Source organism: Ambystoma mexicanum, chromosome 9 (assembly GCF_040938575.1).
Source record: "Ambystoma mexicanum isolate Mex_15411 chromosome 9, UKY_AmexF1_1, whole genome shotgun sequence".
Taxonomy (NCBI): domain Eukaryota; kingdom Metazoa; phylum Chordata; class Amphibia; order Caudata; family Ambystomatidae; genus Ambystoma; species Ambystoma mexicanum.
Window position 1 is genome coordinate 535,958,271 of NC_090931.1, and position 27,566 is coordinate 535,985,836.

The following is a 27,566-nucleotide window of genomic DNA, read 5'->3' on the forward strand; positions in this document are numbered from 1 at the left end:
GCCAGCCCCTTTGAGCCACTTATGGTCTCCCGGAATCAACGACCACATTCCAAATGTAGGACGATTCCAAGCATGGTATGAGGCAGGATTAGAAAGAGTTGGGCAACTACAAAGAAAAGACTCCTTCATCCCTCTACCAGAACTAACGGAAGCCCTCGGAATAGGTCCACTATCCACTTTCCAATATATACAAATTAAAGGCGTTTTGACGAGACCTCTGTGGAAGCCTAAATTTATGAGAGATCTCACTCCCTTTGAAAAAATACTTGATTCAAGAACTGAGATGAAAGGCCTAATATCCGACATGTACAGGGCACTGATAGGAGGGGAGGGAGTGAACACGGACGCACTGAAAGGCAGATGGGAAAAAGACTTTGCTGAACAGATCACACCGGACCTATGGGACACCATATGCCAAGCGGCCACACAAATATCCATCTCAAACCAATACAAGCTCCACGCAATCAAGTTACTGCATAGATGGCAATACGACCCAGTCAGGTTATCCAAAATGTTCCAAACAATCAAGCCAGAATGCTGGAGGGGATGTGGGGGAAAAAGCAGACTATTGGCACATGTGGTGGGGGTGCCCCCGAATAAAAGTCTTCTGGTCTGAAGTGTTGGGCTGGATCAAGGAGGTTGACGGCATTACCAGAACAGCTAATCCCTACCTTCGGCTTTGAGAAGGATGAGGATGACTGGATCAAAATAAAGGATATAGCTCCGCAACTGCTATTAGCATCAAGAGCAACGCTGGTAATGAAATGGAAAGCCCCCATAACCCCTACGAAAAGCGAATGGATCAACGTTGCCAACAACATTTGCATAATGGAACATATCACAGCGTCACTACACGGAAGATCGTCGCAGATCGAAGCCCTCTGGATCGAATACAAGAACATACACCTACCCAACGGACTCCTCAGCCATAAATTGACCACCCCAAGAACAGAAGAGCGAAACGAGACCTAAATAATACTGAGTCCGCCCACACTAAAGTGTCCTCTCAGGACTGTGAAAGTTCCCGACAACATATACTAACTCTGATTACCCCACGATGAATGCTGCAAGAATTGTACTAAACACTGCCTGACCACGGGGAGGGAGGGGGGGTGGGAAACAGGGGAGGGGGGAAGTCATGTTTATACTCTAACATTATGTATGGAGATCGTGTCTGCCGGACAAACACGGAATACATGGAGTTTTATAGCTTAGTTCTACTGTTATAAGATATGTACTGGTTTTCTTATTGTTGTACCATGACTCACACTTGTAAAACTTAATAAAATCAAATTTACAAAAAAAAAAATAAAGAGCAGAGAAGGACAAGCCCTCGGATTGGAGAAACATTTCACACCCTTTCACTGCAGCTGAATGAAACGAACGACCGGATTTGCACAGTACCTTTCAATGGAGAAGAAGCTGTAGCTGAGGCAGACGTTCCTGGTAGTTTCTGCAGGCTCACGGTTCCTGAAGCGACTGTCGGACTGACACGAAGACTGGAGGATCCTGCACTACCCAGGGAAGAAACCAGCAGCGGAGCAAAGCAACAAATAAAAGGTGCGCTCCTTAAAACCCAAGCAGGGTCCGACCTTCCTTGCTATCCGGCCCACTGTAGCTCTGTACAGTGAATTCGACCAAAGGAGGGAGTCCTGGCTTGCAGTTTGGGAAAACTGGTTATCCCACCAGCTCTGGGGAAGAGGATTCCTGGAGGATCTTCTTTATCGTTGGAGTTTGAGGATTTGGACCTGCAGCAGGGCTTCACCGGGCAGTTCAGTCGTGGTAGGGGTAATCTTCCGTCAGCTCCTTGTCGGTTCTTTCGTTCCAGTGGTGACTCTGCCTTTCCAGAACCAGAGACCTGCTTTTTATGCAGTTTTCCCCCATTCACACAGCCTGGCTGTCAATCACACAGCAGGGTGGCCGTCACGCCGGGACATCACCACAGCCAATCATGTCAGAGTGCAACATGGGTCTCCAAGGAGACCCTGTGCAGGGAGTCCTAAACCCCTCCCTCAGATACTGTCCCCCCCAGACATACAGGTGCCTAAGGAGGGCTTCTGCGTCGAAGCCCGCGAAAAGACGGTGAACAAAGAAACCAAACCTGGAACAATATTAAAAACAATATGGTCAAGCGGGTTTAAGTTCGAGGCTACCAAGATAGCCAAAAACAATACCAAGGTTATTTAAGATAACTGCGGTAGGAAAAATAGGGTAGTTAACACTGCCAACAGCCAAGTCTTGATGAAAAGGCAGCGAAACAAGGCTCCAAGAGAAACAGACAGAAAGGGATAAGTATTAACCCTTTCAGTACTCCATGGAAGATGGTGTGTACTGGGTCTGTGGTTTTAAAAGACTAATAAAGTCAATGGCAACTTTACATGTTCTTGAGACAGTTGTCAGTCCCAGAAAATGGAGTCCGAGTTGGGAAGTCTAAAAGGAAGATTACCCCTACCACGACTGAACTGCCGCGAAAGAATACCGCGAGCTACGGGACACAGGCGGATCGCTACTTTGCAATAGCATTGAGACGCGCGGAGCTGCAGAAGGCGTGGTCTATTAATAGAATATGTTATGTCCAGCGTGTGGAGCGAGAAAGGGGTTTCACGCTGGACGACCATGTTGGGAGTATTATGTAGTGCAAGCCCTGTTGTGACAAGGGCCAGGAAGTCCAAAAGGGACGCGTTCTGTAGTTCATGACAGCATGCCTCCTCAGAAGACCCTTTCCTCCAGGTTTGCCCGGGTGTATGAGGTGAAATCTTCTGAGCAACCGAGGGGCCTTGATATTAGAAATAGGTTCCCAGGTTCTTTCACTAGGAGGCTATCCTTTCCATTCAACCAGGTATTGAAGCTGGCCCCGTTTATACCTGGAATCACAAATCCGGGATACCTCGTATTCCAGTTGGTTGTCGACCAGCAGAGGAGGAGGTCTACAGGATTTCCGGGAGGATGGAATGTAGGGTTTCAATAAAGAGGTATGAAAAACTGGATGAATTTTCTTCCAGGAGTCTGGTAGTTTGATCCGGTATGAGACGGGGTTAATAATTTCCTCGATGGGAAATGGACCATAGTACCGGGGGGGCAATTTGTTTGGTCTTAGATGTCGGGGTAGTAATTTTGATGACAACCATACTTGGTCACCCACTGTATAAGAGTGGCCTGGTCTTCTTTTGGAATCTGCATATCTCTTGGTCTGCGTTCTGGCCTTCTCGAAGTATTCCTTGGCCTCCTGGTGTATGTTGACGAGGGTTTCGATCCAGGAGTCAACAGTAGGTACCGGTGTAGATTGAGGAAGAACAGAGGGTAGAACCGATGGATGGAACCCTTGACTACAATAAAAAGGACTGGTTTTGAGCGCTGAATGTTCAGAGTTGTTGTAGGCGAATTCAGCAACGGGTATCAGGAGTGACCAGTCATCCTGGACCTTGGTGGCGAAACATCGAAGATACTGTTTCAGGGTCTGATTCGCACGTTCTGTGGCTCTGTTGGTTTGGGGGTGATACCCTGAAGAGAGGGCATGTTGAATTCCCAGAATTCGACAGAGATGTTTCCAGAATTGTGAGACGTATTGAGGTCCTCTATCAGATATGATCTTGGAAGGAAGTCCGTGCAGGCGGAATATGTGTTCCAGAAAGATTCCAGCTAGTTCGGAGGAGGATGGTAGTTTACTGAGGGGAGTAAAATGAGCCATATGAGTGAACAAGTCTATGGTAACTATGATAGTAGTGTATCCTCGAGATGGTGGTAGTTCCACAATGAAGTCTGTAGCGATGAATTCCCATGGCCTAGTTGGCGGTGTTGGTTGCAGTACAAGACCCGCAGGTCTCTTGTTATCATGCTTATTTTGAGCACAGACAACGCAAGCTTGGACGTAGTGTTGTACATCAGTCTTCATATTAAGCCATCAGAACTGTCTCTGAATAAAACGAAGGGTATTGGTGATTCTACGATGCCCGGAGTGAAGTGTGTCATGACACAGGTTTATTATTTTCTGTTGTAATTTCTGTGTAGGAACGAGCAGTGCATTGTCCTTGAATAAATATCCTTCCTTGGCTCTTAGATTCCATTGATCTTTCCTCGACATATCCTTCCATAACTCAGAGGATTGGGTTTGCGCTCGTATTTCTTCCAGGAGGTTGACTGAGCTACGAAGATCATGGGGGAAAACATCTTAGGATATGCCTTATCTTCAGTGGTTACGTAGTCAGGACGTCGAGACAAGGCATCAGCAATCAGGTTATGTGAGTGATGTGGAACTGGTACTGGGCAAAAAAGTAGGCCCAACGCACCTGACGACTATTTCTACATTCCAATGACTGTAGAATCTGAAGATTCCGATAGTCCGTACGGACTTGGACTGGATGTCTAGCTCCCAGAAGTAGATGCCGCCATTCAGTGAAGGCTTGGCGGATGGCTAACAATTCCTTTTCCAGGACAGAGTAGTGTCTTTCACTCGGAGTCAGGGTTCGTGAAAGATAAGCAATGGGGTGTTCCACCTTATCATCTAATTTCTGTTTCAACACTGCTCTTATGGCATAATTAGAGGCATCCGTTTCCACTAGAAATGGTCGGCTTATGTCGGGTTGGGCTAAGATAGGAGCTTGTGTAAACTCGGTCTTCAAACGCTGGAACGCTGTGTCTTGCTGTGTGGACCAGATAAAAAGGGTGTCCTTCTTTAAGAGAGCAACGATCGGTTGAACAATCTCGGAAAAGGTGAATATGAACTTTCGGTAGAAATTGGCAAGCCCCAGTAAGGATTGAACTTGTTTCACGGACGTGGGAGCAGGCCATGCCAGAATGGCCTTTACCTTTGAAGGGTCCATACCAATCCCCTCTGGGATAAGGATAAATCCTAGGTAGTGAACAGAGGTAACGTGAAACAAGCATTTTTCGGGTTTGGCCAAGAGTTGGTGTTCACAGAGTCTTTGTAGTACTGCCTTTACGCATTCTTCATGCTTTTGAGGGTCTTTGGAAATGATCAATATGTCATCCAAATATACAATGACGAAGAGGAACAACATGTCAGAGAGCACCCTATCCATAAAACGTTGGAAGACTGCCGGGGCATTAGCTAGTCCAAAGGGCGTGACCAGGTATTCGTAATGGCTAAAGGGTGTTCTCTCCTTCCCGGATACGGATCAAATGATAGGCACCCCGGAGATCCAACTTGGTGAATATTACTGCGCCTCTTAAGGCTTCCAGGATATCTGAAATCAAGGGTAGTGGGTATTGGTCTTTGAGGGTGCATTGATTTAGGCCACGATAATCGAGGCAGGGTCTGAGTTCCTGGGTATCCTTTTTGGGAACAAAGAATAACAAAGTACCTGCTGGAGATTTTGAAGGTCTTATGGTGCCATTTTCAAGGTTGGTATCCAGGTATTCTTTGAGGGCCTTTTTCTCAGGTTCAGAAAAGATGAACATCCTGCCGAAGGGAATCACTGCTGAGGGTTCCGTTTCTATTGCGCAGTCTTCAGGCCTGTGTGGGGGTAAGGCCTGGACTATGGCAGTCGAAAACACATCAGCGTAACCTTGGTAGGCCTCAGGGACTTGTATGATATTGGAATCCACGAGTGGTGTTTCTTGGTCTTTATGCGGCCCTTAGGGGGTGTTAATGAAGGTTCCAGGAATAGGCAGTGAGACATACACAACTCTGAGCCTAGGAATAGTGATCATGCTGTCCAGTTAATATACGGATTATGTTTTTGTAACCAGGGCATCCCCAATACCATGGGGTAGTGGGCTGACTTAATGATGTCGAACCTAATCAGCTTTTGATGGTGATTTATTGAGAGCTGGATCTCCTTGGTCTGCAGGCTTATGGGCCCTGAAGTGAGGGGTCTTCCGTCGATGGCTTCCACAGGCTGCAAGGTACTTTGTGTCTCGTATGGAATCTGGTGACTAGCAACCCAATCATGATCAATGAAGATCCCCATAGCTCTGCAGTCTACCAAGGCCAAAATGGGATAGATCTTGCTCTTGGAGGGTGATCGAAATGCCTGGAGAATGACCAATTTGTTTTGTCCAGGAGAGTTCAAGGATGGAATTGATGTGGAGCAAACATCTCTCTCCCAAAGCTCTGCTCCATCTAGGATCGGGAGCTGGCGTTTCCCGAACGCCGAGGGGGTGCTAGAGGACATTCCCTAACCAAATGTTTGTCCGAAGCACAATACATACACAACCCATTTTATGTATCCTTCTCATCCTTTCTTGCGGGGATATGGGTCCACGGAAGGCTCCTATCAGCATGGGTTCTGGTTCTGTGACTGAGCCTGGGTTTGTGTCCGTTCTGACGGTGCTCTCAAAGGACAGCTTGGAAGGATTTCCCCTGGGTTTCTTCTTTTCAGCCTTTCTTTCCTGGATACGGAAGTCTATTTGCATGGCAAGGTCCATTAGTGCCTGGAATGAGTTTGGTCGAGCCACTCTGGCCAACTCATCCTTAATCTCATCATTCAGTCCTCTCCTAAACAGGGTGAAACTCGCCTCAGAGGACCAATCAGCTTCCTTGGCCAATTGTTTGAATCGAGTCACATAAGTGAGCATATCCTGGGAACCCTGCTGAAAGTCTAACAGACGTTCCTGGGCACTAAAGACCTGCTCAGGGCGATCAAACATGTTTTTAAGGGCCTGTATGAACCCATCATAGTCATCTAGGAGGGCATCACCGGAGTTAACGAGGGGTGTAGCCCAGGTTAAGGCATTCCCGGAAAGGTGGGAAATTATGAACCCCACCTTAGCCCTGGGAGTCGAAAAGTAATAAGGCTTAAATGTAAAGTGGACCATCCAAGAATCCACAAAGGGTTTTTGCCGACCCATCATATTTCTCAACAATGTCGCCCAACAAGACGCTTTCTTTTGTGGCCGAATCCCAGGATAAGACCAATTGTTTGAGTGCAGCGTTTTCCGCCTTTAGATTTTGGACCTCGGCTGATAGTTCTTGCATGCCACGCATCAGGTCCTGAACAGCGGCTTCCATGTCGCTATCGAGTTCGGTCGGGTGGCATCTCAAACTGTCAAGGAGTTCCCCCCCTTCTCACCTGGGTCCGTTCTTTGCTGGAGTCCTTGGTCGCTGCCTTCTTGCGGACGGACCTGGTTTTGAACAAGGCTGCCCGAGTCTCTTCGAACTCCAGAGTGCGTTCAGTTTCCGGGACGCGGGTCCAGGAATCCAGGAAACTAGGAAAGGTGCAACTAGCAAACGAGTCCAGGAAATAGGAGGAAAGGAAGGGGCAAGGAACGGGTAGATAGACAGGTACAAGGAAACAATACCGCGAGCTACGGGACACACGTTGGATCGCTACTTTGCAATAGCATTGAGACGCGCGGAGCCGCAGAAGGCGTGGTATATTAATAGAATACGTTCTGTCCAGCGCATGGAGCGAGAAAGGGGTTTTATGGGGTGGAGTACAATTCAGTAAACTTTCAGTGCGCTGTCTCGATTTTTTAGAGGGAGGCATACAATTGTTTACAACTATGTGTGGTGCATGCTAACATTAAAAATTACAGCTAAGTGTGGCGTACGCAAGCATTCACAGTTCAGAGTTACGATATTGTAGAGTGGCTGGGCTTTCTGGAGTAGAGTAATTGCTCTGCTCCCCATCCATGGCACACTTATATTTGTTATTTTGTTATGTTTTTTGGTGGTAGGTGCTGGTTGATGGTTGGCTACTGGCTTCCCCTGCGGACACCTGCTGACACTTTCTGGAGCTGCCTTTGAAGGAGCCGCCCTTTGCCTTGGGCCCTTAACCGCAGTCGGCTGCCGGGCAGAAGGCCGTCCATGGAAGGTTGGTTAAGACCATCAATAGCACCAATCACGGGGTGCGGGTGGGCACAGGAGGTGGCAGGAGGGATAAGGAAGTGGTGAATGGGGCCGCACATTGCGAGGCGGGGCAGAGGGACCTTTTATTTCCAAAAAATGGCCTGTTAACCAGGTCCCAGGAGGGTCCTGGGGGCTCCACTCACCTGCTATTCCAGATGGCAGCAATAGAGAGCACGGTGCAGCGTGGGCCCAGGCAATGGGATTTTAACCAATCATGGGGCGGGGGTGGGCTCGGGAGGCGGGATAAGGAAGTGAGAAATGGGGCCACACATCGCGAGGTGGGGCACAGGGACCCGTTTATTTCAAAATGGCCTGTTAAGCAGGTCCCAGGAGGGTCCTGGGGGGCTCCACTTACCTGCTACTCCAGATGGCAGCAGTGGAGAGCACAGTGCAGCGTGGGCCCAGGCAATGGGATTTTAACCAATCATGGGGCGGGGTGGGCTCCGGAGGCAGGATAAAGAAGTGGGGAATGGGGACAACATCGCGAGGTGGCCAACGGAGCGCTCGGACATATTTTTTTACAAATTTGGTCTGTTAACCAGGTCCCAGGAGGGTCCTGGAGGCTCCACTCACCTGCTACTCCAGATGGCAGCAATGGACAGCATGGTGCAGCGTGGGCTCATGCAATGGAATTTTTAACCAAGCACGGGGTGGGGGTGGGCTCGGGAGGAGGAATAAGGAAGTGGGGAATGGGGCCGCACATCGCGAGGCCGCGAACGGGGTGCAGGAACATTTTGTTCAAAATGGCATATTAACCAGGTCCCAGGAGGGTCCTGGCAGGCTCCACTCACCTGCTACTCCAGATGACAACAATTCCTCCCCCTTTGTCTGCAGCTTTGATAGTTAAATCTAGGTTTCCACTTAGTGACTTGAGGGCATTCCGTTCCGAGTTTGTTAGGTTGTTTCTTGTGTATTTTTTGATTCTTAGTGCCATTTACTTTAGGAAACATTTCTCGAAAGTTACTATTTCTTTTGGGACCTGATTTTCCGTGGGGATAAATGTAGATTTTTCCTTAGTCCAATGTCCTCCAATACAATTTCCTGGTCCTGGTCCTTGAAGAATACTTTTAGTCTAATTGTTCTGAAGGAATTCCTTATTTCTGATTCTGCAGTGAACCAGTTAGTGTAGCGAAAAGGGGGCAACTGGCTTTTCCCTGACCATTCCAAGTACTAGAGGATATGTGTAAACAATTGGTCAGGGCGACCCCAGTCAGACCAACAACAAAACACACACACAATTCAATGGGGTTTCAAGCAGAAAATGCCATTTTGAGTATTAATATAGACAAATTGATGAACATAACATACTGGAAAAGCATAGTGAACCAAAAACATTCGTAATGGAAAACAAAATAATGTGCTAAACAGATACACTTTTCAATCATCTGGTGATTTAAAACATACAGACCCTTGTATTTCCAAAGGGTTCTAGTAGAACAATACAGAATTAAACATGAAATATTTTCTGCCTAATTGGCATATTGAGACAGAGTCGACACAATAGTGTTTCGTCCTATTGCATTTCGGTAGCGCCTTCATCAAGACAGGAATTGTGGTATAGGTTCCTCACAGTCTGTGGTATGGATCTAGAACCAAAATAAATGTGTAACATTAAGTGTTCTGTAGGCAGAATAAGCATATAAAATGAAGCTCTTTAAGTAGCTAAAGTCTAATCTCCACCGGGATAGAAAGCTTAACATGCTCTAATGTCGTAGCACGGGAAGTTTAATGATGCCACCAAACAGGTGGTGTATCCAAAGTCAGGGCGTGAAACTGCTAGGAATTCAGTGAGTGTCTGTAAAAAATGCACAGATCGAAAATAGAGAGGGGAAAAGAAATTACTTCCATCATCTCTACTGTTTTGCAAAAAGGGCAGACTTGACTGCCCAGAGGCTGAGGTAAGGAAAAACACTTAGCCTGCGTACATGGAGGATGTAGCACCTAGGGGGACATCGATGGGACTTTCTTGATGGTTATTCCATATTAGCAAAATGTTAAACTGCTACAATGTCATCGCTGCCGTCAGGGTTGAATGACTAATCAATTCAGTGACAAGCCTGTGGGGAGAGGATAGCCTTGATTAGACCAGGCAAGTCTGTGCTGTTATCCCCGGGTCGGGTGTGCCCACAGGAAAGGCAATGCACACACGCATTAATTACTGTCAACAGAACAACAGAGGTGGAGGCTGCTGTTCTAAGAAGCTAAAGGGGCAAGCTCACCTGTGTGTAACAGGGTACGACAGTCTAACAGATCCCCTGTGTCGTGAACTGACGTGCAGAGCTCTAGGCTGTTAATGCTGTGTCGGAGCGTCCGTTGTTTGGCAACCCAAGACGCTCTCTCATTAGACGGGGTTTGTGCCGAGAAAAATGGTCCACAATCTTGGAAGGGACTTTTACTGTGCAGGAACACTGATAGAATCCTCTAAGAGTACACAAGGAGGATCTCTAAAAAGGTAACGTGGACCAAGGAACAAGGTCCAAAAGACACACATAACACCCCACTGTTATGGGCGATGCCCAAATGCAATGAATGAGCGAGCAAACCATAACTATATAATTTTAGTGATGGATGCATGCACCATATTGCCTTGCAGCAGAGCTATGTATCACAAGTCAGACTTTTCGTATAGGGGCCCTGATTTGTAATAAGGTGGTCCTATTATCTCGGGGCTGTTGCTAGTTTTGAATTGATAACGTCCCTGGGATGGAGGCAGAAAAGGAGCCTGTTATGGTGTGTGGTGTTGTGACTTTCCTGGTAGTGTAGATCACTAATACTTACAGGGACCTACTGCGCAAAATGTACCTGTATTTTAGTGGAACCAGTGTTTGCTGTATCTGTTATGTTCAGTGCACAGATGTAATAACTAATCATTTCACCTCATTACTAATTAAATGCACATGACACCGGAGAGCGACACTATATGTTCAGTTCCTCTCAATGGCTATATTTAAGCCATGACAAACACTGCCCAGTTACTAAATCCATCCCTGTTTGATATCTCTCAAGGGTTTTTCAGGATCACCTGTTGGGATAACCATTTGCAGCACAAACCAGAATATGCCCTGATCTGTGTGTTGTAATCGCTTGTTGTGGTCCACTAGTGGTATGTCCGTGACCAGGTGTCGGATACAGGAACAATGCTCTGAGATTCATTGATTTATAGGTCTAGTCGTTTTTCCAACATAAATCAAATTGTATTGACATTGACGTAGACTACCATTTTACTGTTACAGTTGGTGCTTGTGTTTGAATTCCAATGGAGGTTTCCATGATCAAACATGAGTTTGTCTGTAAAATGGCATGCTGCGCATTTCCCATACTTATGGTGTCCTTTCACAGGTGGGAGGTTCCATGATCTCTTTATTGTTGGTTGTGGTCTGGTTTCTTTGTATTTGTTCACCAAATGCTCTCTCAGGTTCCTGTTCTTTTTTAACGCAAAAAGTGGTTTCCTTGCAAGTGTGCCTGTACTCTAAATAAGATGCCAATGCTTATTGAAGGTGCTTTTCAGGATGTTACTGGTGGAACTGTATGTGGTGACACATACCAATCACTTTAAAGGCTCCTTTTGTTGAGTAGTTATACAAACTTCTCTAGGGGTATTGGCTGCACTTTTTCGAGTTTGTTTGATTGTTTTTTTCGGATATCCCTTATCCTCTTTGTAATAGTCTTTGTTGTAGTCCATCTGCATGTTTGGAAAAAGTTTCCTGGTCTGTGCAGTTCCTCCGAATCCAGAGGGATTGTCCATATGGCAAATTATGTTTTAATCCAATAGGATGGTAGTTGTCGAAGTTTAATAGGCTGTTGCGATCCGTCTCTTTCCGGAACAGTTCTGTTTTTAAGATTTCGCCCAATTTGTAAATATGGAGGTCAAGGAAATCTATTGTGTTATTGTCCCATAACATGGTTAATTTGATGTTTTTGTCACGCTGGTTCAGCCATACAAGGAATGCGTGAAGTTGTCCTTCTGTCCTTGTTTACACATACCATGTAAGCAAGTCAGTCACATTGGTGGGGACAAAAGAGTGTCCCTTTCCTAGTAAAACTGGTAAAGTCAGGTTCGTTTCTAATACCTCTAGTGTCTCCTGCGGGGTTGGACACATCTGGTCCCCTGGTTCCAGTCTTGTTTGTTCTGAACGGGGCCCTACGATCTTCCTCTGGGGTCCCCTATCCCTAAAAAAAGGCCTCTGTGGGCCTCTGCTCTGTTGTTGGTTATAATCCTTATAGTCCCACTAGTCTTCTGTTGTTGTTGAGTCTGGGCTTGATGGTCCTGAGAAGGTGAGCCACCGCTTGCGTGGTTTCTGTAAATATTGTTGTGAATAGGTGCCCTCCTTCATTCTGTTTTCCAGCCAGCTGTCTATCAAGTAGAGGAACACTGCATCGAGTTTGAATTCTTTTATATCTTTAGTACTTTACAAAAAAAAAAAAAAATATTTAATGTAATGCTTTTGAATTGGTCAATGTGTTGGTTTATATCCTTTAGTTTTTCTTTTGCATTTGTCAGGGCTGTATTTTCAGTAAACTTTCTATCTTCCTCGTCCGGCTTCCTCTGTATAGTTTCACAGGTTTTGTGAGTCATGGTGATTGCTAGGACCATTAGGTCTCTGCTACATTTAATGTCGATTTGTCTAAAGCTGGTTCTATATTACAGATCGTAGAACTGGTTCGTTCCGGACTACCAATCCCTCTGGGATGATGTTGCTTTTCAGATATTCTCTGAGGAAGTGTCCATGGACTTCCTTTTTGAATTTATTTTTCTTAATTTTAGCAGGTCCTCTCCTAAGACTTCACCTGGCTGAAGTGTATTGCCCCCCGTGGGATTGAAAAGAGAGGGACCCATGAGTATCTCTAATGTCTGTTCTTAAGTATTAGCTTAGAGTATTACCTTCCGCCACTGAGTGGTTTGGTGCAGTTATATAGCTGTTTATTTTCTGTATTGTATTGTATTGTATTGGGGCCGACGACCAAGCTATCTACAACTGGCTCTCACTAAATACTCTCGCTCCAGATCTTTACGTTCCTCTGGCACCAACTCTCTGTGTGTGAAGCGCTTCGCTAAATAGCGAGCTGGTGACCAATCTCTTTCCTGGGCATGCTGCCTCCTAAGGAACAGTCTCCCGCTTCCTGTCCGTCTTGAGCCAGATCTCCTCAAAACCTTCCGTTTCACTCCTCCTTCCCTTCCTCCCTCCTCTGCTAAACCCCACAGTTGCTGAGATTGGTGACCAGGGCTCTTAAATGTCCTCCTGGGTCGTGGCCTCCCACATCCAATCGCCTTCAGCCTCCGCCCGCTCCCAGCACTTGCCTTGTCACCCTCTGGCCCATGCCACCACAGGCATGCACTTATTTATTGGCAGTTGGCCATTCTCACCAAGTCACTTAACAGCTGCTTACTCACTAGCAATTCCCTCTTTGGTTCACCTAGCCCTTATCCCACACTCCCTCATCCCTTCTCTCTTTCTCTGCACTTGCCCGTACTGAATGATCACAAGGCCTAGTAAGTCCGCCTCTATCTTCCATTGTTTTAATTGCTTTCTTTCTCATTTTCCCTCCCTGTTGCCCTGTGGGCGCTTTGAAACAATCTTCTTGATGTATAAGTGCCTTACAAATGCACAATAAATAAATGATCTTGCTCAGTCGGGACTGTTTTACTATGGTTGCCTACGGATTTAAATGGCATTGCAATTTGGGCAAATCCTTTAGTTCGCCCACAACCAATTGATTGCTTATTAAATTGAATTTGTCGGTCTACTGGAGCTAGAGTTAGTTATCTAATGGTGAATAGTCCTTTAATAAGTTATCTCTTTCACCCAGATCACTAAGAAGAATTTCAATCTCATTAATTAGTAAATTGGCACTGTTACTAGGAGCTTTTTTCTGCCCATGTTGTACCCCTTGTCTTTTGGGAAATATGTCCTGCTGCCTTACTGGTAGCCATAGTAAAAGTTGATTAATAGAAGGCTACACTGTACCTGTATCAGCCCCAAACGTAAGGCATAAAAACAAAAATATAATATAATTGTATACAAAAAATAAAAAGGGACCAAAAATGATCTGCGTCTCATAAGGACAAAGAGCTTGGAAAAAGAATAGTTGATCAAATGTTGATAAGGAGTCTCAATAAAAAAGCACAATATAGTGAATATAATAGAAAATGCCAAATAATTATTAATAGTACTTAAAAAAGCAGTGGGGTAAAAATACAGTGTAAAACAGAGCAAAAAGATACGGTAGGTGAAACCACCCGAGCGGTTTACTGAGAAATCATAGTCCAAAACCCTGCCCCTGCCACCCTTATCAGTACTCAACCAGTCTAGCTTGTGCGCACACATTACATTCTCCCAAGGAAAGATAGATTGACGATAACAATTTGTCTCAAGAGTCTCCTATTCAGTGGATAAGCTCAGCAAAAACAGGAAAATATGTGGAATAATAGTTGTTAGATTTCCCTCCCGGCTTCCTACTGGCAGCTTTGTGTTTCTAATACCAAGGTTACAATTACAATGAAGGATCAGTTGTTAAAAGGTACACTCAACAACACAACTAACTAATGTGTGGCTCACGGACAGATGATGAACCAACAGCCAACACACAAAGTGGTAAGGACTGGACCACAGTCCTGTTGATATGGAAAAGACGAGTTGGTATGGAAAAGTGTGAAGAAGATAATTCCTCTATAATGGACTCTGCAGCAACACCAATCTATCCGTGAAGGCGCATAATAACTTCACCCATTCTGCATCCAATTCACATTCATGCCTGCTGTTGTGTCGTTGCTTACTGGTTACTGTTAGTGATTCATTTTCAGCAAGGAGACACGAAGTAGAATGGAAACAAACACACTCCCAGCAAGATCAATGACGGCAGTACAGTCAATATGGTCAGCAGGGCTGAGGGCTCAAGTATCTCAAGTAGCTTGAAAAAAACACCAGTGCCTATGGTTCGCAGATGACAGCGGGGCTGACTCTCGTTTGAACAAAATAACCAGCTGAGCTGGACATCTCAGTTGCGTCTGCTTAGTCTGCTGAGGATGCAGCGGGAACAGCCCTTACCTGACCCGCTCTGATAGGAATTATCCTTTGAACAAAATAATTAGCTTGTTTATAATGATGTTGATGATGTTCCCATTTCTTCGATGTTGCAGGGTCATTTTGGACCCTTCAGGCACATTGTGGAATAAAAGGGCACTGTGTAAAGTTTGAAATCATTTTTTCTGACTGCGTGTTGAAATGATTTTCAAAATACGCAGAGTGAGATATTTTGTGTAGCATTTTGTACACTTAGGCTGATTGACTCTATAACCCTATGCCTTTTGTTGGAGAGCGCTCACATTTTATAGGCGATTATATACTATAGAAAAATACTCATAAAAAACATCTTTTTTTTGCTAAGACATTTGCATGAGATTGTCTAAGAAGACATACACTGAGGTTAATTGAGTTCACTTACAACTGTAAAATCAGCTTTGGTAACTTAATACTGGTGTTCAAAGACAACATGATGTTTAAAAGGATGGAATCAGTAAAAAATAATTTTACATGGGATCAACAGATTTAAATCTAGATAATCATACTGTGCATGTAGACAAGATAGGAATTATCAGGAGACTTGTGGGCCTCCGCATCTCCTCCTGGATGTTCACCTCCCCAAAAGTTTCCCACTTTCTCCCATCCTCCTGGAAGTTCACCTAATCCATCCTCTTCTGCTTTCTTCCTCTTGCACATCCAACTCCTGGCCACCACTCATTGAAGTGTGTCAGAATGATTTCTAAAGCTCTGCTGGGCAGCTAGGACTGAACCTAGAGGAGACTGATATGCCAGCTTGGTTTTCGCTGATATGCCAGCAGGGCTACTCTCATCTCCACATCTTGTCTGCGTGAAACACATGTGGTAAGCATATTTCGGGGCTGCAGTTGCTTAGTGAGGTTTAAGCACACAGAAAAATTGTGACCCCACTTATCCATTGATAACAGGTCTATTGGAGGTACAGCAATACTTTGCCCATCTTGATTTAAAGGGCTGGTAAAAATCAATGTGCTGATGCCCTGCCAGCCCAGCCCATCGCTGTGGAAACTACCAGAAGCTGTTCCCCAAACAGGCCACAGGCCCCACATTACTTAACGGTTGTTTGACTGGCCCCTGTGATAACCACACAAAAGGTACTTAGGGTTATGCAGGGGGGCGGCATCACAAATCATTGACACCATTGGAAAGTTCTTCTGCTTCTTGGGGGGAGGGGGTGGGGAGCAGTTTTCTCTATCAATGCATTAAGTAAGACCAATTTGATTTTGGGTCAACCATTCACTATTCTATAGGCACTAGAAGTACCAATTAGAAGAATGATTTAAGCATAATGTCATTTAGATGTCATCCTTAACTTTAGCCCTCATTGCATCAAGTTTGAATATGAATGTTAGCATGTGCCACACTTAGATGTCATCCTTAATTCTAGCTTCCGTCACTTCTAGACGGAGTTGTGAATGTTAGCATGTGCTACACTTGAATGAAACTGTGAGGGATGACAAATTCCACACCTGGATGGAATAGCGAATGATAGCGGGCATCACACCTTGACACAATTGCAAGGACAGCAATGCCAACTAAATAATGCACCAACAACTTCAGCCCTCCGCATACACCTCTAACAAACACAACCATAAGCCTAAATACAGCAATCCACGCAAACTTCACTACATTACAACAACAAAACAAACCACACATAGACTTGCACAACAGCACACGACGACTACAGACCGTAAAACAGCCCAAGCCCAGCCAACGGACCCACCGGGCTGAGGCTGCCAACAGCACATCACTGCTCTCTTGCACTTTTCCAGCTTATTCCCACTAACTAACCCCCCCTTTCTCCCTTTTCAGAGCCGCCAGAGCACCAGGGGACCACTCCGGTGGTGATAGCGCACGGTACAAATATCCTTTAACATTAACATTAACAGAATATCTCCATTAATTACATGAGCTAGCTCACCACTGCTGGGTTAAGGCACCAGAAGTTCAGCATGAAGACTGCAGTTTTCTGGCGGTTAGTTTTACGATTTTTGGGCCGAGCAAAGAAGCCGTTGGCATCTGGGATGTCTTGCTGATTCATCCAGATGTAGGATTGCTGCAAAGCAACCCTGTAGTCCTCAGCAAATCTGAAGGAAAAGAGACACCAATGAAAAACAGAAAGCTAATAATGTGACCCATTGCAGATTAAATAATGCAAAAGAGCCCCAATGAGAACAGATAAAGATGTGTTATAGCACACAGGTTGCACGGCCACTTTCTAGGCTCTACCTGCCAGAAAAGGTTCAGATCCAGTATCCAGTGTCAGGAAGATAAGGGACAATATGTGAGCAGCGTTATCAGACCTTCACAACCAAATACAAAGAGAGCTGGGTACTTTCCTCTAGACATGTACTTTTCTTTAAACATTAATTGAATTCCATAGGTATAGACAGCAAGAAGAAACTCACATTTAGGATGACACAACAGAGCTTCACTCAGGTTGTACTATAAATAAAAACAGAACTTTTGGCAGATGGCAAAGCAACTGAGGCCATCAAGTGAAAGAGCCTTTATGTTGAATTGCCATCAAGAAATCAGTTATAACAATTCTTGGTTCAACACTATTTTTCTCACACACTTGTCAGGACGTGATATCAAATATAGCACATTTTTATTTCTTCAAAGGTTTTGCACATCATTTACTCTTTTATGATGGACATAAACTACTCTTGATTGATAGTTAATTCTCATTCGCTAATTTCTCTAATGGTAATAGCTTGGGCTTGGCTTCTTCCCGTGCTCTCATCTGCAGTCTCACAGTGCAGCTCTTCCTCAGTTAGCCTTCTTTGCTTATTATCAAGGTCATTTGGGCATGGATTCACGTGGTACTCCTATGGATGATATTTAGCCACTTTGCCTCTCACAGACTCTCACTATGCTGCCTTACATCATTTAATCTCTTATCTTTTTGTCCAAGGTAGTGCTGGCACAGACTTAATACCGCCCAAAATCCAGGGCTACTCCTTTAGGTGAGGCTATGGATTTGGACCAGACTTGTCAATAGGATTCTCAAAGTACATCACTTCCTCACTTGGCCTGCATTTTCTCTGGTCATGGTCGGTCTGGTTTAGGCTGAATATCCCAACTTCAGTGGTAGTCCTTTGGATGTAGCTTGGCAACTTGCCTTCAGGACATAGCCAACGGCTTTGAAGAAAGAGGTGAAGGTTCTTCAGAAACTGCAATACCCCACTATAATTTCTCTGAGTACCCGGTCATTGCAATACACTTGTGTTCTTCTTGAAACAATCTGCTCAAGCATTTGATTGTGTGATTTTTATCCCTTGCCGGTTAATTGCTATGGTGCCCTGGTCTTTCCACGCTGACAGCATTGTGGATATTTTCTGTCCCAATTTTGCAGCACAGCTCTTTAGAGTGCTAATAGAAGCCAAGTTAGGCACCATGTCTGGTTCGAGAAGGTGCAGGTAGGAGGTAGAGAAGGGAGAGAAAGGGGCAGGAAAGTGGACAGCAAAACCAAACAGCAGAAGGGAGGAAAGGAATCCGGGCCGAAAGGAAGGTGCAAGGGGCATGGGAAGAGACAACAAAGAGTGAAGCTGGAACCTCCCTTCAAATGAAGAGGATGACGGTGGGATGAAAGTTTAAGAGGGGAACCCCCCTCAAGCATTGAACACTACACTGAGGCGAAAGTCAAATAAAACAGTGGCACAGGATGAAAATACACAGCAGATACATGCGCTGTGAATACGATACAAAGAAACAATCACTGCTATTGAGCAACTCCTCGCCAGAAGCATTCTTCAGATATTTTGAGCTTCACTCGAGAACGTCATGGATCTTGTTTGTTCCGGTGTGTTTAGGCAATTCATCATAGTGGTATTGCCCGGCTGTATAAGAATCTGATTTGTTGTGATGAAGGCAGAAACACCCTTTGTGCCAAAAGAAATGCTCTTATCTCCAGCATATTTCTGTCGAATTTGTTTTCCTTCATAGACCAAGTACCTTGACCAGCTAGATCATCCATATGGGTGCCCCAGGATTCCATCATGGCATCTGTAACAATGGTTTGACCTGTCGGTTTGGAAAGTTGTGCCCCAAAGACGTTTTTCTCTTTGGCACAACGATCTGAGAGAGGTCCTTGTCATTTAGGTGAGGCTGAGAGATATTCCTCCCATATACTAGTCTTCAGGGTCCACTGTTTTCTTGTTTTCACGGTTGCCTGCTGGAGTCTCATACAGTCTTGAATTTGGAACAATGAATATCCAGGAGTCTATTGCTCCCAGGAGAGAGGGTATCTGCGTCGCTGTCAAATCCTTACACTTCATGGTAGATAGTAATATCTCTTTAAAAGGATACACTTTTGATGGCATTGAGGGGGCGTGGCCTGGAGCGACGACGATGAGGCAGCTCCTTTAATGGCCTCCGCATGGGTCCGCGGTCACCATTGATTTTACCCCGGTTCCTGCTGTGCCCGCTGTGCAATTTATCAGAATGCTGCAGGGGAACATCCCCCGCACCAATGGCCGCAATCTGGGAGCCTAACGCCCCCGGGATCCCTACAAACGCAGCGGAAGATCTTTTCTCCGGCGCTGCGACCAAGATGGCGGCTGCTTCCTTCTCCCCGCTGGTGCGCGGTGGACCTTGGAGACGGGGTTCCCCCCTGTGCACTCGGGAGGTGCAGTGACGGCGCACGCCTTCGCCCGCTAGCTTCACCCCACCCCACATGGATCGCCTGTGCTGCTGGCTCGCCCCGCTCCCCCTGAGCCCCGGAGGCACGAAGTGAGTCTCCTGCCACCCACGGCCTCCTCTACAGCCCCGGTGCGTCATCGCTCCGACCTTCCACCACTCGGAGACTCTCCTGCTCCATGCCCGCAGTCTGCGGGTTCCTGGCCTGCAACCCCGTTGGGCCCGCCTGCGCCGGGGCCCCCGTGTCCATCCTGCGGGAGCCTGGGGCAGGGATCCTCAACTGCTGGCCTCCTCCTGGAGGAGTGGGGCCCCCACGCCACTTGCCTGCGCCTCGGCCCCCGGCTTTCAAGAGGGACCCTTCCGCCATTCAGGTGAGCCTGGCGCCCCCCCCCAACACCAGGTCCACGGCTGCTGGCCCCCTCCTGGAGGAGGGGCCCCCACACCGCCTTGCTACGCCTCGGTCCCTGAGAGGCTCCCTTGCACCGTCCGGGTGGGCCCGGAGGCCCCCAGCACCAGACCCACAACTGCTGGCCCCTCCGAGAGGGGGGCCCCATGCTGCCTACCTACGCCTCGGCTCCCAGCTCCTGAGAGGGACCCTTCCACCATCCAGGTGAGCCCGGCGGCCCTCAGCGCTGGTGGCAATCCCGCTCTCTCCTGCCTGGAGCGCTCTGGGGATTTTCCTCTTCTGGCCCCCGTTGGCTCCGGGACATTCTGAGGCTCACAGCATTCCTACAGCCCGCCGGCCTCTGAGTCTCCTACGGGCTGCCCCTGGTCCGGAGCGTGACACCCTCCTTGGCCTCCTGGGGCGCCCCTGCCCACCCCTCCTCACTGCCTACTGCCGGCACCCTGGGCCCCTGCAGCGCAGGGTGAATCGGAGACCCATAGCCATCCTGCACAGCGGAGCCGTTTCTTGCGGCAATCTACATCACCTCCCACTAAGTCCTCTACATCTCCCTGGCCTCTGCCATTCTCAGCTCTTGCCCACCCCCCGGTGCCGCCGAGGGGAGCAGACCTACGACCCCGACTCCCTGTCCTAAGCTACAGGGGGGTGCCCTGCGGCTCTGCACCCACCCGGCCTTTTGCAGCAAGACCACTGAGGTATCTGATCATTTTTGGGGGACATACTAGCTGACTACCTGCACTGCCTGCCTCCTGGGGCGCCCCGGCCCACCCGACTCCCCTAGCCTTGCTGCCCCCGGAATCCGCAGCCGGTGCCTAGAGTCTCGGTGTGTGGTTCCGGCCCGAAGCTCTATACCAATCCTCCACCTTGGAGCCATGTCCAGAGTTTCGAAAACCAATAAATATGGTGACATCTCCACCATGCTGCTGGCCCCGGAGAAAGGGAAGAAGCCCGACCCCCCCCCTAAACTCACCCCCCAGAAATCCACTGAAGATAAGGGGTCACTTGCAACCAAGGAGGACCTCCAGGCTTTTATGTCCGACATCAAGTCGGAATTCAGATCTTGCATGACCGAACTAACGTCCAGGCTGGAGAAAACGGAACAGCGAGTCAGCAACATCGAAAGTAGGTTGGGTGAGTCAGAGGAGCTGGCTATGGATCACTAATGCACTAACGGAGGTCCAGCGCTCCATCCGGACACTAATGGACAGAACCGAAATCCTCGAATTTAAGCAGGAGGATTTGGAGAATTGCTCCCGGCGCAACAACCTCCGTATTCGCGGGGTCCCTTCCACGATCTCCGATAAGGAGCTTCCCGGATACGCAAGCCTCTTCTTTCAATCCCTGCTGCCAGACATGGATGAGACACAGCTCCTGCTTGACCGCACTCACCGACTGCGGCCTCGTCGGGGATTGGACACAGAATCTCCCCCGGACATCATTACAAGAGTGCATTTCTACACCACTAAGGAAGCCATCTCAGTGATAGGTCGTTCTAAAGATGAACTCTCTTTCCAGAGCTCCCCATTGCAGATTTTTCAGGATCGCTCCCCCTTGACCCTTCAAAAGCGCAGGTCGCTGCGCCCTCTCGCTCTTTCTGCGAGACCAGCAGATTCGCTACCGCTGATTGTTCCCCACAGCCTTACAGTTTTCGTATAAGGGCACCCCTCGCACCATTAGCCATCTGGACGACGCAGCAGCCATCCTCCGCCCGGACTCCCCCGGGACAGCAGAACCACACTCAAGCCAGGCAAGCTCTGGTCAAGATCCCGCCTCACCCAAGCCAAAGCGGACCCCGTGGTCGAAAGTGCAGCGGAACCGTAAACCCAGATAACGGGGACTAGCAACTCCATAACACATATAACGCAGGAACCACCGAAATACCCATAAGCTTACCGCAGACTCAATGCGGCCCATACCCTCCTCCAGGGTGGATGTCATCTATTTTACCCCTGGAGAGACTCTCAATTACATTGGAGATGTCACCCTTTGACATCCGAGGTGGCAGGGGGAGTCACCGACTAAACAAATTCGGTCCCCCCGGTCGCAGTTTGGCCCTCTCGTTGGAGGCCACTGTTGGTAGTTCTTTTCCCCTGTTGGAATCCATTTCTAAAAACCCTCAGCCACAGAAGACCCCAAAGCAGCGAATTTCTCACGGCTATGGCTGACCTAACCCGTCCACAATTCCCACCTCCGCAGAACCGGGACTTGGAGCACCAGCCCCCTCATTTAAAACTAAAATTCACCACGTTAAACGTCCGAGGCTTGAATTCCCCCCAAAAGAGGAAATCTGTCCTCCAAAGACTGCACAATGAGGGGACCTCAATCGCTTTCTTGCTAGAAACGCACCTACTCCCAGCAGACTTCTCTCGCTTACGAAGCAGGCTCTATCCCCTTCAATTCCTGGCCTCTAATGGAACCAAGAAAGGAGGCACCACCATCCTCTTCGCCAAGGACTCACATCCCCAGATCTTGGACTCGTTGAGGTGCCTCGAGGGTCGCTTTGTGGCGGTCAAATGCTCTGTCCTCGGCCAACTTTATACCCTCGTTTCGGCCTACGCCCTGAATGAGCAACAGGCGGAATTCTACCAGGACGTGGAGGATGCCCTCCTTCCATTCGTGGAGGGGCAGGTGGTTGTCGGCGGTGACTTCAACGGGGTCCCGGACCCCATCAGGGATAGATCCCACCCCCCAACGGCCAGGGACCTGAACTTGGTAATCGCTCTGCTTCGCCTTTTCCATACCCTGAATGTTGTCGACTCCTGGAGAGTGCTATCACCAGAGGAGAGAGACTTCACCTTCTATTCATATGTCCACCGTACTTTCTCTAGGATCGACCTACTACTGGCTTCCCCACAGATCCTGACCTTCACGGACGACGTCACGATTGGCTCCCGGATCCTCTCGGACCATGCTCCGGTCTCACTGGTCCTGCGGGCGCACGATCCGGACCCTCTGCCCCGCCGCCAATGGACTTTGTACGACCCTATCCTGGGGAACAAGGCAACAAGAGATACGATTGCCAGAACAATCAAAAATGTCTTTGCGGAAAACCCTGTTGAGGACACCTCCTCGGCTAACTCCTGGGACGCCATGAAGGCGGTGCTTAGAGGAGAGCTGATCGCCCAAGGCAGCGAGTACCACAAACAGAAGAGGGCGACACGCGCCATTTTGGAAGCCGAAGTCCGTGAGGCCGAAGACACACATAAACGTAAGGGATGGTCCCCGAAATTTTATAGCGTCCTGCGGATGGCTAGGAAGAGACTCGATGCGCATTACGCTGATGCTACCGCTAATCTGCTGACCAGAACCAAACAGTGGTATTATGTCCACAATAATAAAGCTAACAAACTATTGGTCAGCAAACTGGCCAAAGAGAAGAGCAGAAACTTCATCATGGGCCTACGGGACGCACAAGGGAAACTCCACCATGCGGAAGGCGAAAAACTACGGCTGGCGGTCGCTCACCAGTCGGAAATAATGACAGCCACCCCGCGGGACCCAGTTGTGCAGCACTCTTATATTCAGGAGGCGTCGCTTCCGATTCTGGTACCAGAGACGAGAGAGGGACTAGAGACAGCTATCACTGATGAGGAAGTGGAGGAGGCCATTAAGAGTCTAAAGCCTAGGGCCCCTGGCCCGGATGGGTTCACCACACGTTTTTATAAACTCTTCCGCCCTCAACTGGTGGCTCCTCTGACCCGCCTATTCAACTTGTTTGCTGCCTCCGGTACAGTCACCCCATCGATGCAGGAATCCATCACGGTGCTGATTCTCAAGCCTGGAAGGGATCCCCAAGAAAATAGCTCGTACAGGCCCATCTCCCTGTTGAACTTGGACGCCAACATCTACTCCAAGGTCCTGGCCAACCGCCTTGCCCCGGTCCTCCCGAACATTATAGGCCCGGACCAAACGGGGTTCGTCTGCCACAGATCCACGAAGGACAATATTCGCAGGGCTCTGGATTTAGTTGAGATCGCCAGCCAGGACTCCCAGCAGCTAGCCCTGATTGCGCTAGACGCCACTAAGGCCTTCGATAAAGTGGACTGGCCCTACCTGTCCCTCGTCCTAGAGGCCTTCGGCTTTAGCCCAAACTTTATCAGGATGTCTTTGGCGAACTATCAAGCCCCGAAGACTCGGCTGCGAGTCAATGGCCGCCTGTCGGACCCGATCCCCCTCACGTGCGGAACTCGACAGGGGTGTCCCCTATCCCCTCTGCTCTTTGCTTTGGCCATGGAGCCGCTGGCCCCACGAGTCCGCCGGAATCCCCTGATCTCTGGCCCGAGGATCGGCACGACCCGCCACAAAATTGCTCTCTATGCAGACGATGTGCTGTTGACCATTACGAACATTAAGGACTCCATGAGGGCGGCCCTGGATGAATTCTGGGCCTTCGGGAACGTCTCAGGTTTTGCCATTAATTTCCAAAAATCAATGGCACTTGGAGTGGGCCTGCCCCCAGGCGAAAAGGAAGCCCTAGAAAACCTCAGCCCATTTCAATGGAGCACCCACCGCCTTGGAGACTAATTGCTGACGCCTCTGTGGCAACCCAGGCTCCTATTTCCACATGTGGTGGTCCTGCCCTAGAGAGCAGGAATTCTGGACCCAGTGTTTGGCCACCATTCGAGACATCACCCAGATCGAAATCCCTTTGATGCCCGAGCAGGTCCTCCTGGGAATGCCACTCCCGGGCTTATACCCAAGAACAGGGAGGAGGGCGGCACTGATATCTCAGCTCCTGCTGGCCGCCAAAATCACGGTGGCTCGCACCTGGAAGTCACCGGACGGACCGCTAATGACCCTATGGTGGCTCGAGCTATGGGACATATTAATTGCAGAGAAGGTCACTGCAGCCAAAGTGGGTCTGCTCTACCGATTTTCTGACATTTGGGCCCCGGTCCTGGACTATGACCGAAACTTCCCGGCCCTGACTTTCAAACCACACTTGATCGCTAGAGCTCTTCATATGATGAGGGAGGACTCGCCACCTGCCCATGCCGAATGAGACACGTACCACTGCCTTCTGGAACCTGGGGGTGGGAGTTGGGACACTTATCTGATTTGCCTTGTGAGATGTACCCATTGTTAATGCTCTGTTACCCTGTGCGCTGATTTACAAATAAACAAGTTAAAAAAAATTTTAAAAAAAGGATACACTTTTGCTTCTATAGCGTATACTGTTGAACCAAGAAAAGTGAATTATCTGGGTTGTGGTAGCAACATATTTTCTCATGTTCATTTTAAGCCCCAGATTTTCTCTCACCGATATCACTGTATTGAAATCCTGACTTGCTTGTTCTGATGGTCACACTTTTATTAGCCAGTCATCCAAGTATATTTAGACCACTATTCTGGGGGCTCTTCTCAGGAGGGATGCCACCACTAACATGCATTCTGAGAATAATTATGGGAAAGCCTTGAGCTCAACAGGAAGCACTTCTTACTGAAAATGCTGGTTCCCTTCCATAATTCACATGAATTTTAGATATTCCTTGGGTATGGGATATGACAATACGCATCTTATCGACCCACTGAGCATAGCAAATCTACTCTCGCTAGATGCAGGTAGATCTGGTATCGACCCAGCATTCCGAATTTTTGTTTCCGGATGAACTTCTTTGCGACCCTGTGGTCTACAATAGGTCTCATCCGCATCATATCCTCCTTTTTTAAAGGGAAGCAATTGGAATAAATGCCTTTGTCTGTTTTCTGGCATTTTCTGGAGCTCCTGGGATTCCTGAACCAACCGGTGGGTCATACTGTACAATTTGGAGCACCCAATTATCTTTTGTAAGATTTCCCACGAGTACAAATGGTTTGAAATCATTTGTCCCACCCTGTGCTAATGTGTGGAATGTCACAAGGATCCCTTGTTTTGTCAGAGGTGTTGGTTTGGCTTTCGTTTACGCCGTGTTCTGGCGACCACCTCCCCTCTTGTGAAATCTCTGTTGGTACTGGATTCTGAATGGTTACAAAGAACACTGCTGTTGATAGGATAGACCTCTGCGCTGGAAATATTTCTATAGGATGGAAGACATTTCTCCTTCACGTCCAGTCCTGTTCATTTGAGAGTCACAGCTTCAATATTTCTTCTACTAGCCACCTCATCTGCCAGAGTTCCAAACAGAGACAAACTCAAGAAGGAGACACTCAGAATCGTCTGTTGCAAATACATTTTCAGACCGGTCAGGCTTGTCAAAGAGAAGCACCTCATGGTGAGAGGATGGCAAAGTATGATAGTAGACACTTCTGCAATTTGTTTTGCTTATGACTTGAGTTGATGCAGTCAAGCCGCCTTCTTCAATCTCCATGAGATCCGGGAGCTTGTATGAAGGCGAGAACTCAAGAAATCTTCTCCACTAACTGCCAAAGGCAATGTTGGTTTGTCCTTAGTATGGTGAGAGCGCTAGCTTCTTGAATCTTGGTATGTGAGGTGAGGCATACTCTTTTCCAGTTGGGTCCATGTGGGCACTCTCCTTGTCCAGAGGAGCAGAAGAGGAGGTGGGAGAATACACTTTTCTTATGACTGCAATGACTGAGGAAATCCACCAGTGGGTCCAATTGTAGGAAGAGGGGATCTGAAACTGGAGTCCTGCATTTGTTATCCCATCTCTATTTAAGAGGAGGGTTTGCTGGTGTCTGAAGGTCTCCAATGCAGATTCCAAAAACCTTGATAGCAAATGGATAGGAGGTCAAGAAAGTTCCCCATCCGCAAAGCATTAAAAACAATGGAGGTCACTGGACTCAGGGTTGAGGCGGAGATGCTCAACTTTAATGCAGTCCTCTTCTGGAATTCTGTAAAAGTAATAATGTCATCAGTCAGTGAAACACTTTGGAAGAGAATCTGATGTCCTCGAAGTATAATCAGACTAGTGTGAAGTATCACTTGCTGTAGGAGTAGTCAATTCACATGAGAAGCTGGTGCAGGTTGAGGTACTAGCTTGTAAGAAAACTAGGGCTTTCCAAGGGAGAGTATTTGCTCTACATCATGTTTTTGGACACTTTAAAGGCCTACGAATGTATTGAAGTTGACAAAGTGTGTTTCTAGATATGTTTTGATGTTGAAGGAGACAACAATGAGGCACCAGACATTGTGGTGCCTACAGCTGTGGCAATAGAAAAATGTGGGTCGATGTTAGTACTACCACCATCAAAGATGGTCCTGGCAGTGTTGGAGTGGTAGTGATTGTCGCAGACGCTGACAGTGAGAATGATGCATGTGCCTTTGGAAATCTTGTCCCTTGACTTCAAGCGCTACCCACAACAGCATCAAAAAGCTCCAGAGGAACCCCAGTGGGGGTCAGAGGAGGGTTTTCAGAGACCCCATGCCTACAGAAGCTTAATTTGGGTATTTTGTAAGGGACTGAACCTTGTTCCATCTCAGCTGTGGCTCTGGCCCACTCCTGCCATGCTCTAAAGCCTTATGCTCACTGTAGCCTTAAGCCTGTAATAAGATATTTGTTTGAAATATATGACACTCCTGTACAGAATGACTCATGGCAAAGAAAATACACAAGACATTGTCAAAGCGTGACATCTTGACACAGAACAAGAGAAAGGCAGAACAAAAAAAACACACAACTGCTCTTACTGAGAAACATATAGTAAAATACGCCAACACAACTTTTTTATCTCAAAAATGCTTCAGGTTAGAGTG

At 47.7% G+C, this 27,566-nt stretch overlaps 1 protein-coding gene across 5 annotated transcripts in view; it reads right to left on the reverse strand.

The window, feature by feature from the left end:
• The window catches only part of BRIP1 (BRCA1 interacting DNA helicase 1), a 2,318,009-nt gene that overhangs the window by 1,353,123 nt on the left and 937,320 nt on the right, over positions 1–27,566 (reverse strand). For all 5 annotated transcript variants that reach the window (XM_069615088.1, XM_069615086.1, XM_069615084.1 and 2 more), the window contains one exon: positions 16,790–16,955. In XM_069615088.1, the coding sequence (XP_069471189.1) occupies positions 16,790–16,955 (166 nt within the window). The remainder of the gene's footprint in view (positions 1–16,789; positions 16,956–27,566) is intronic.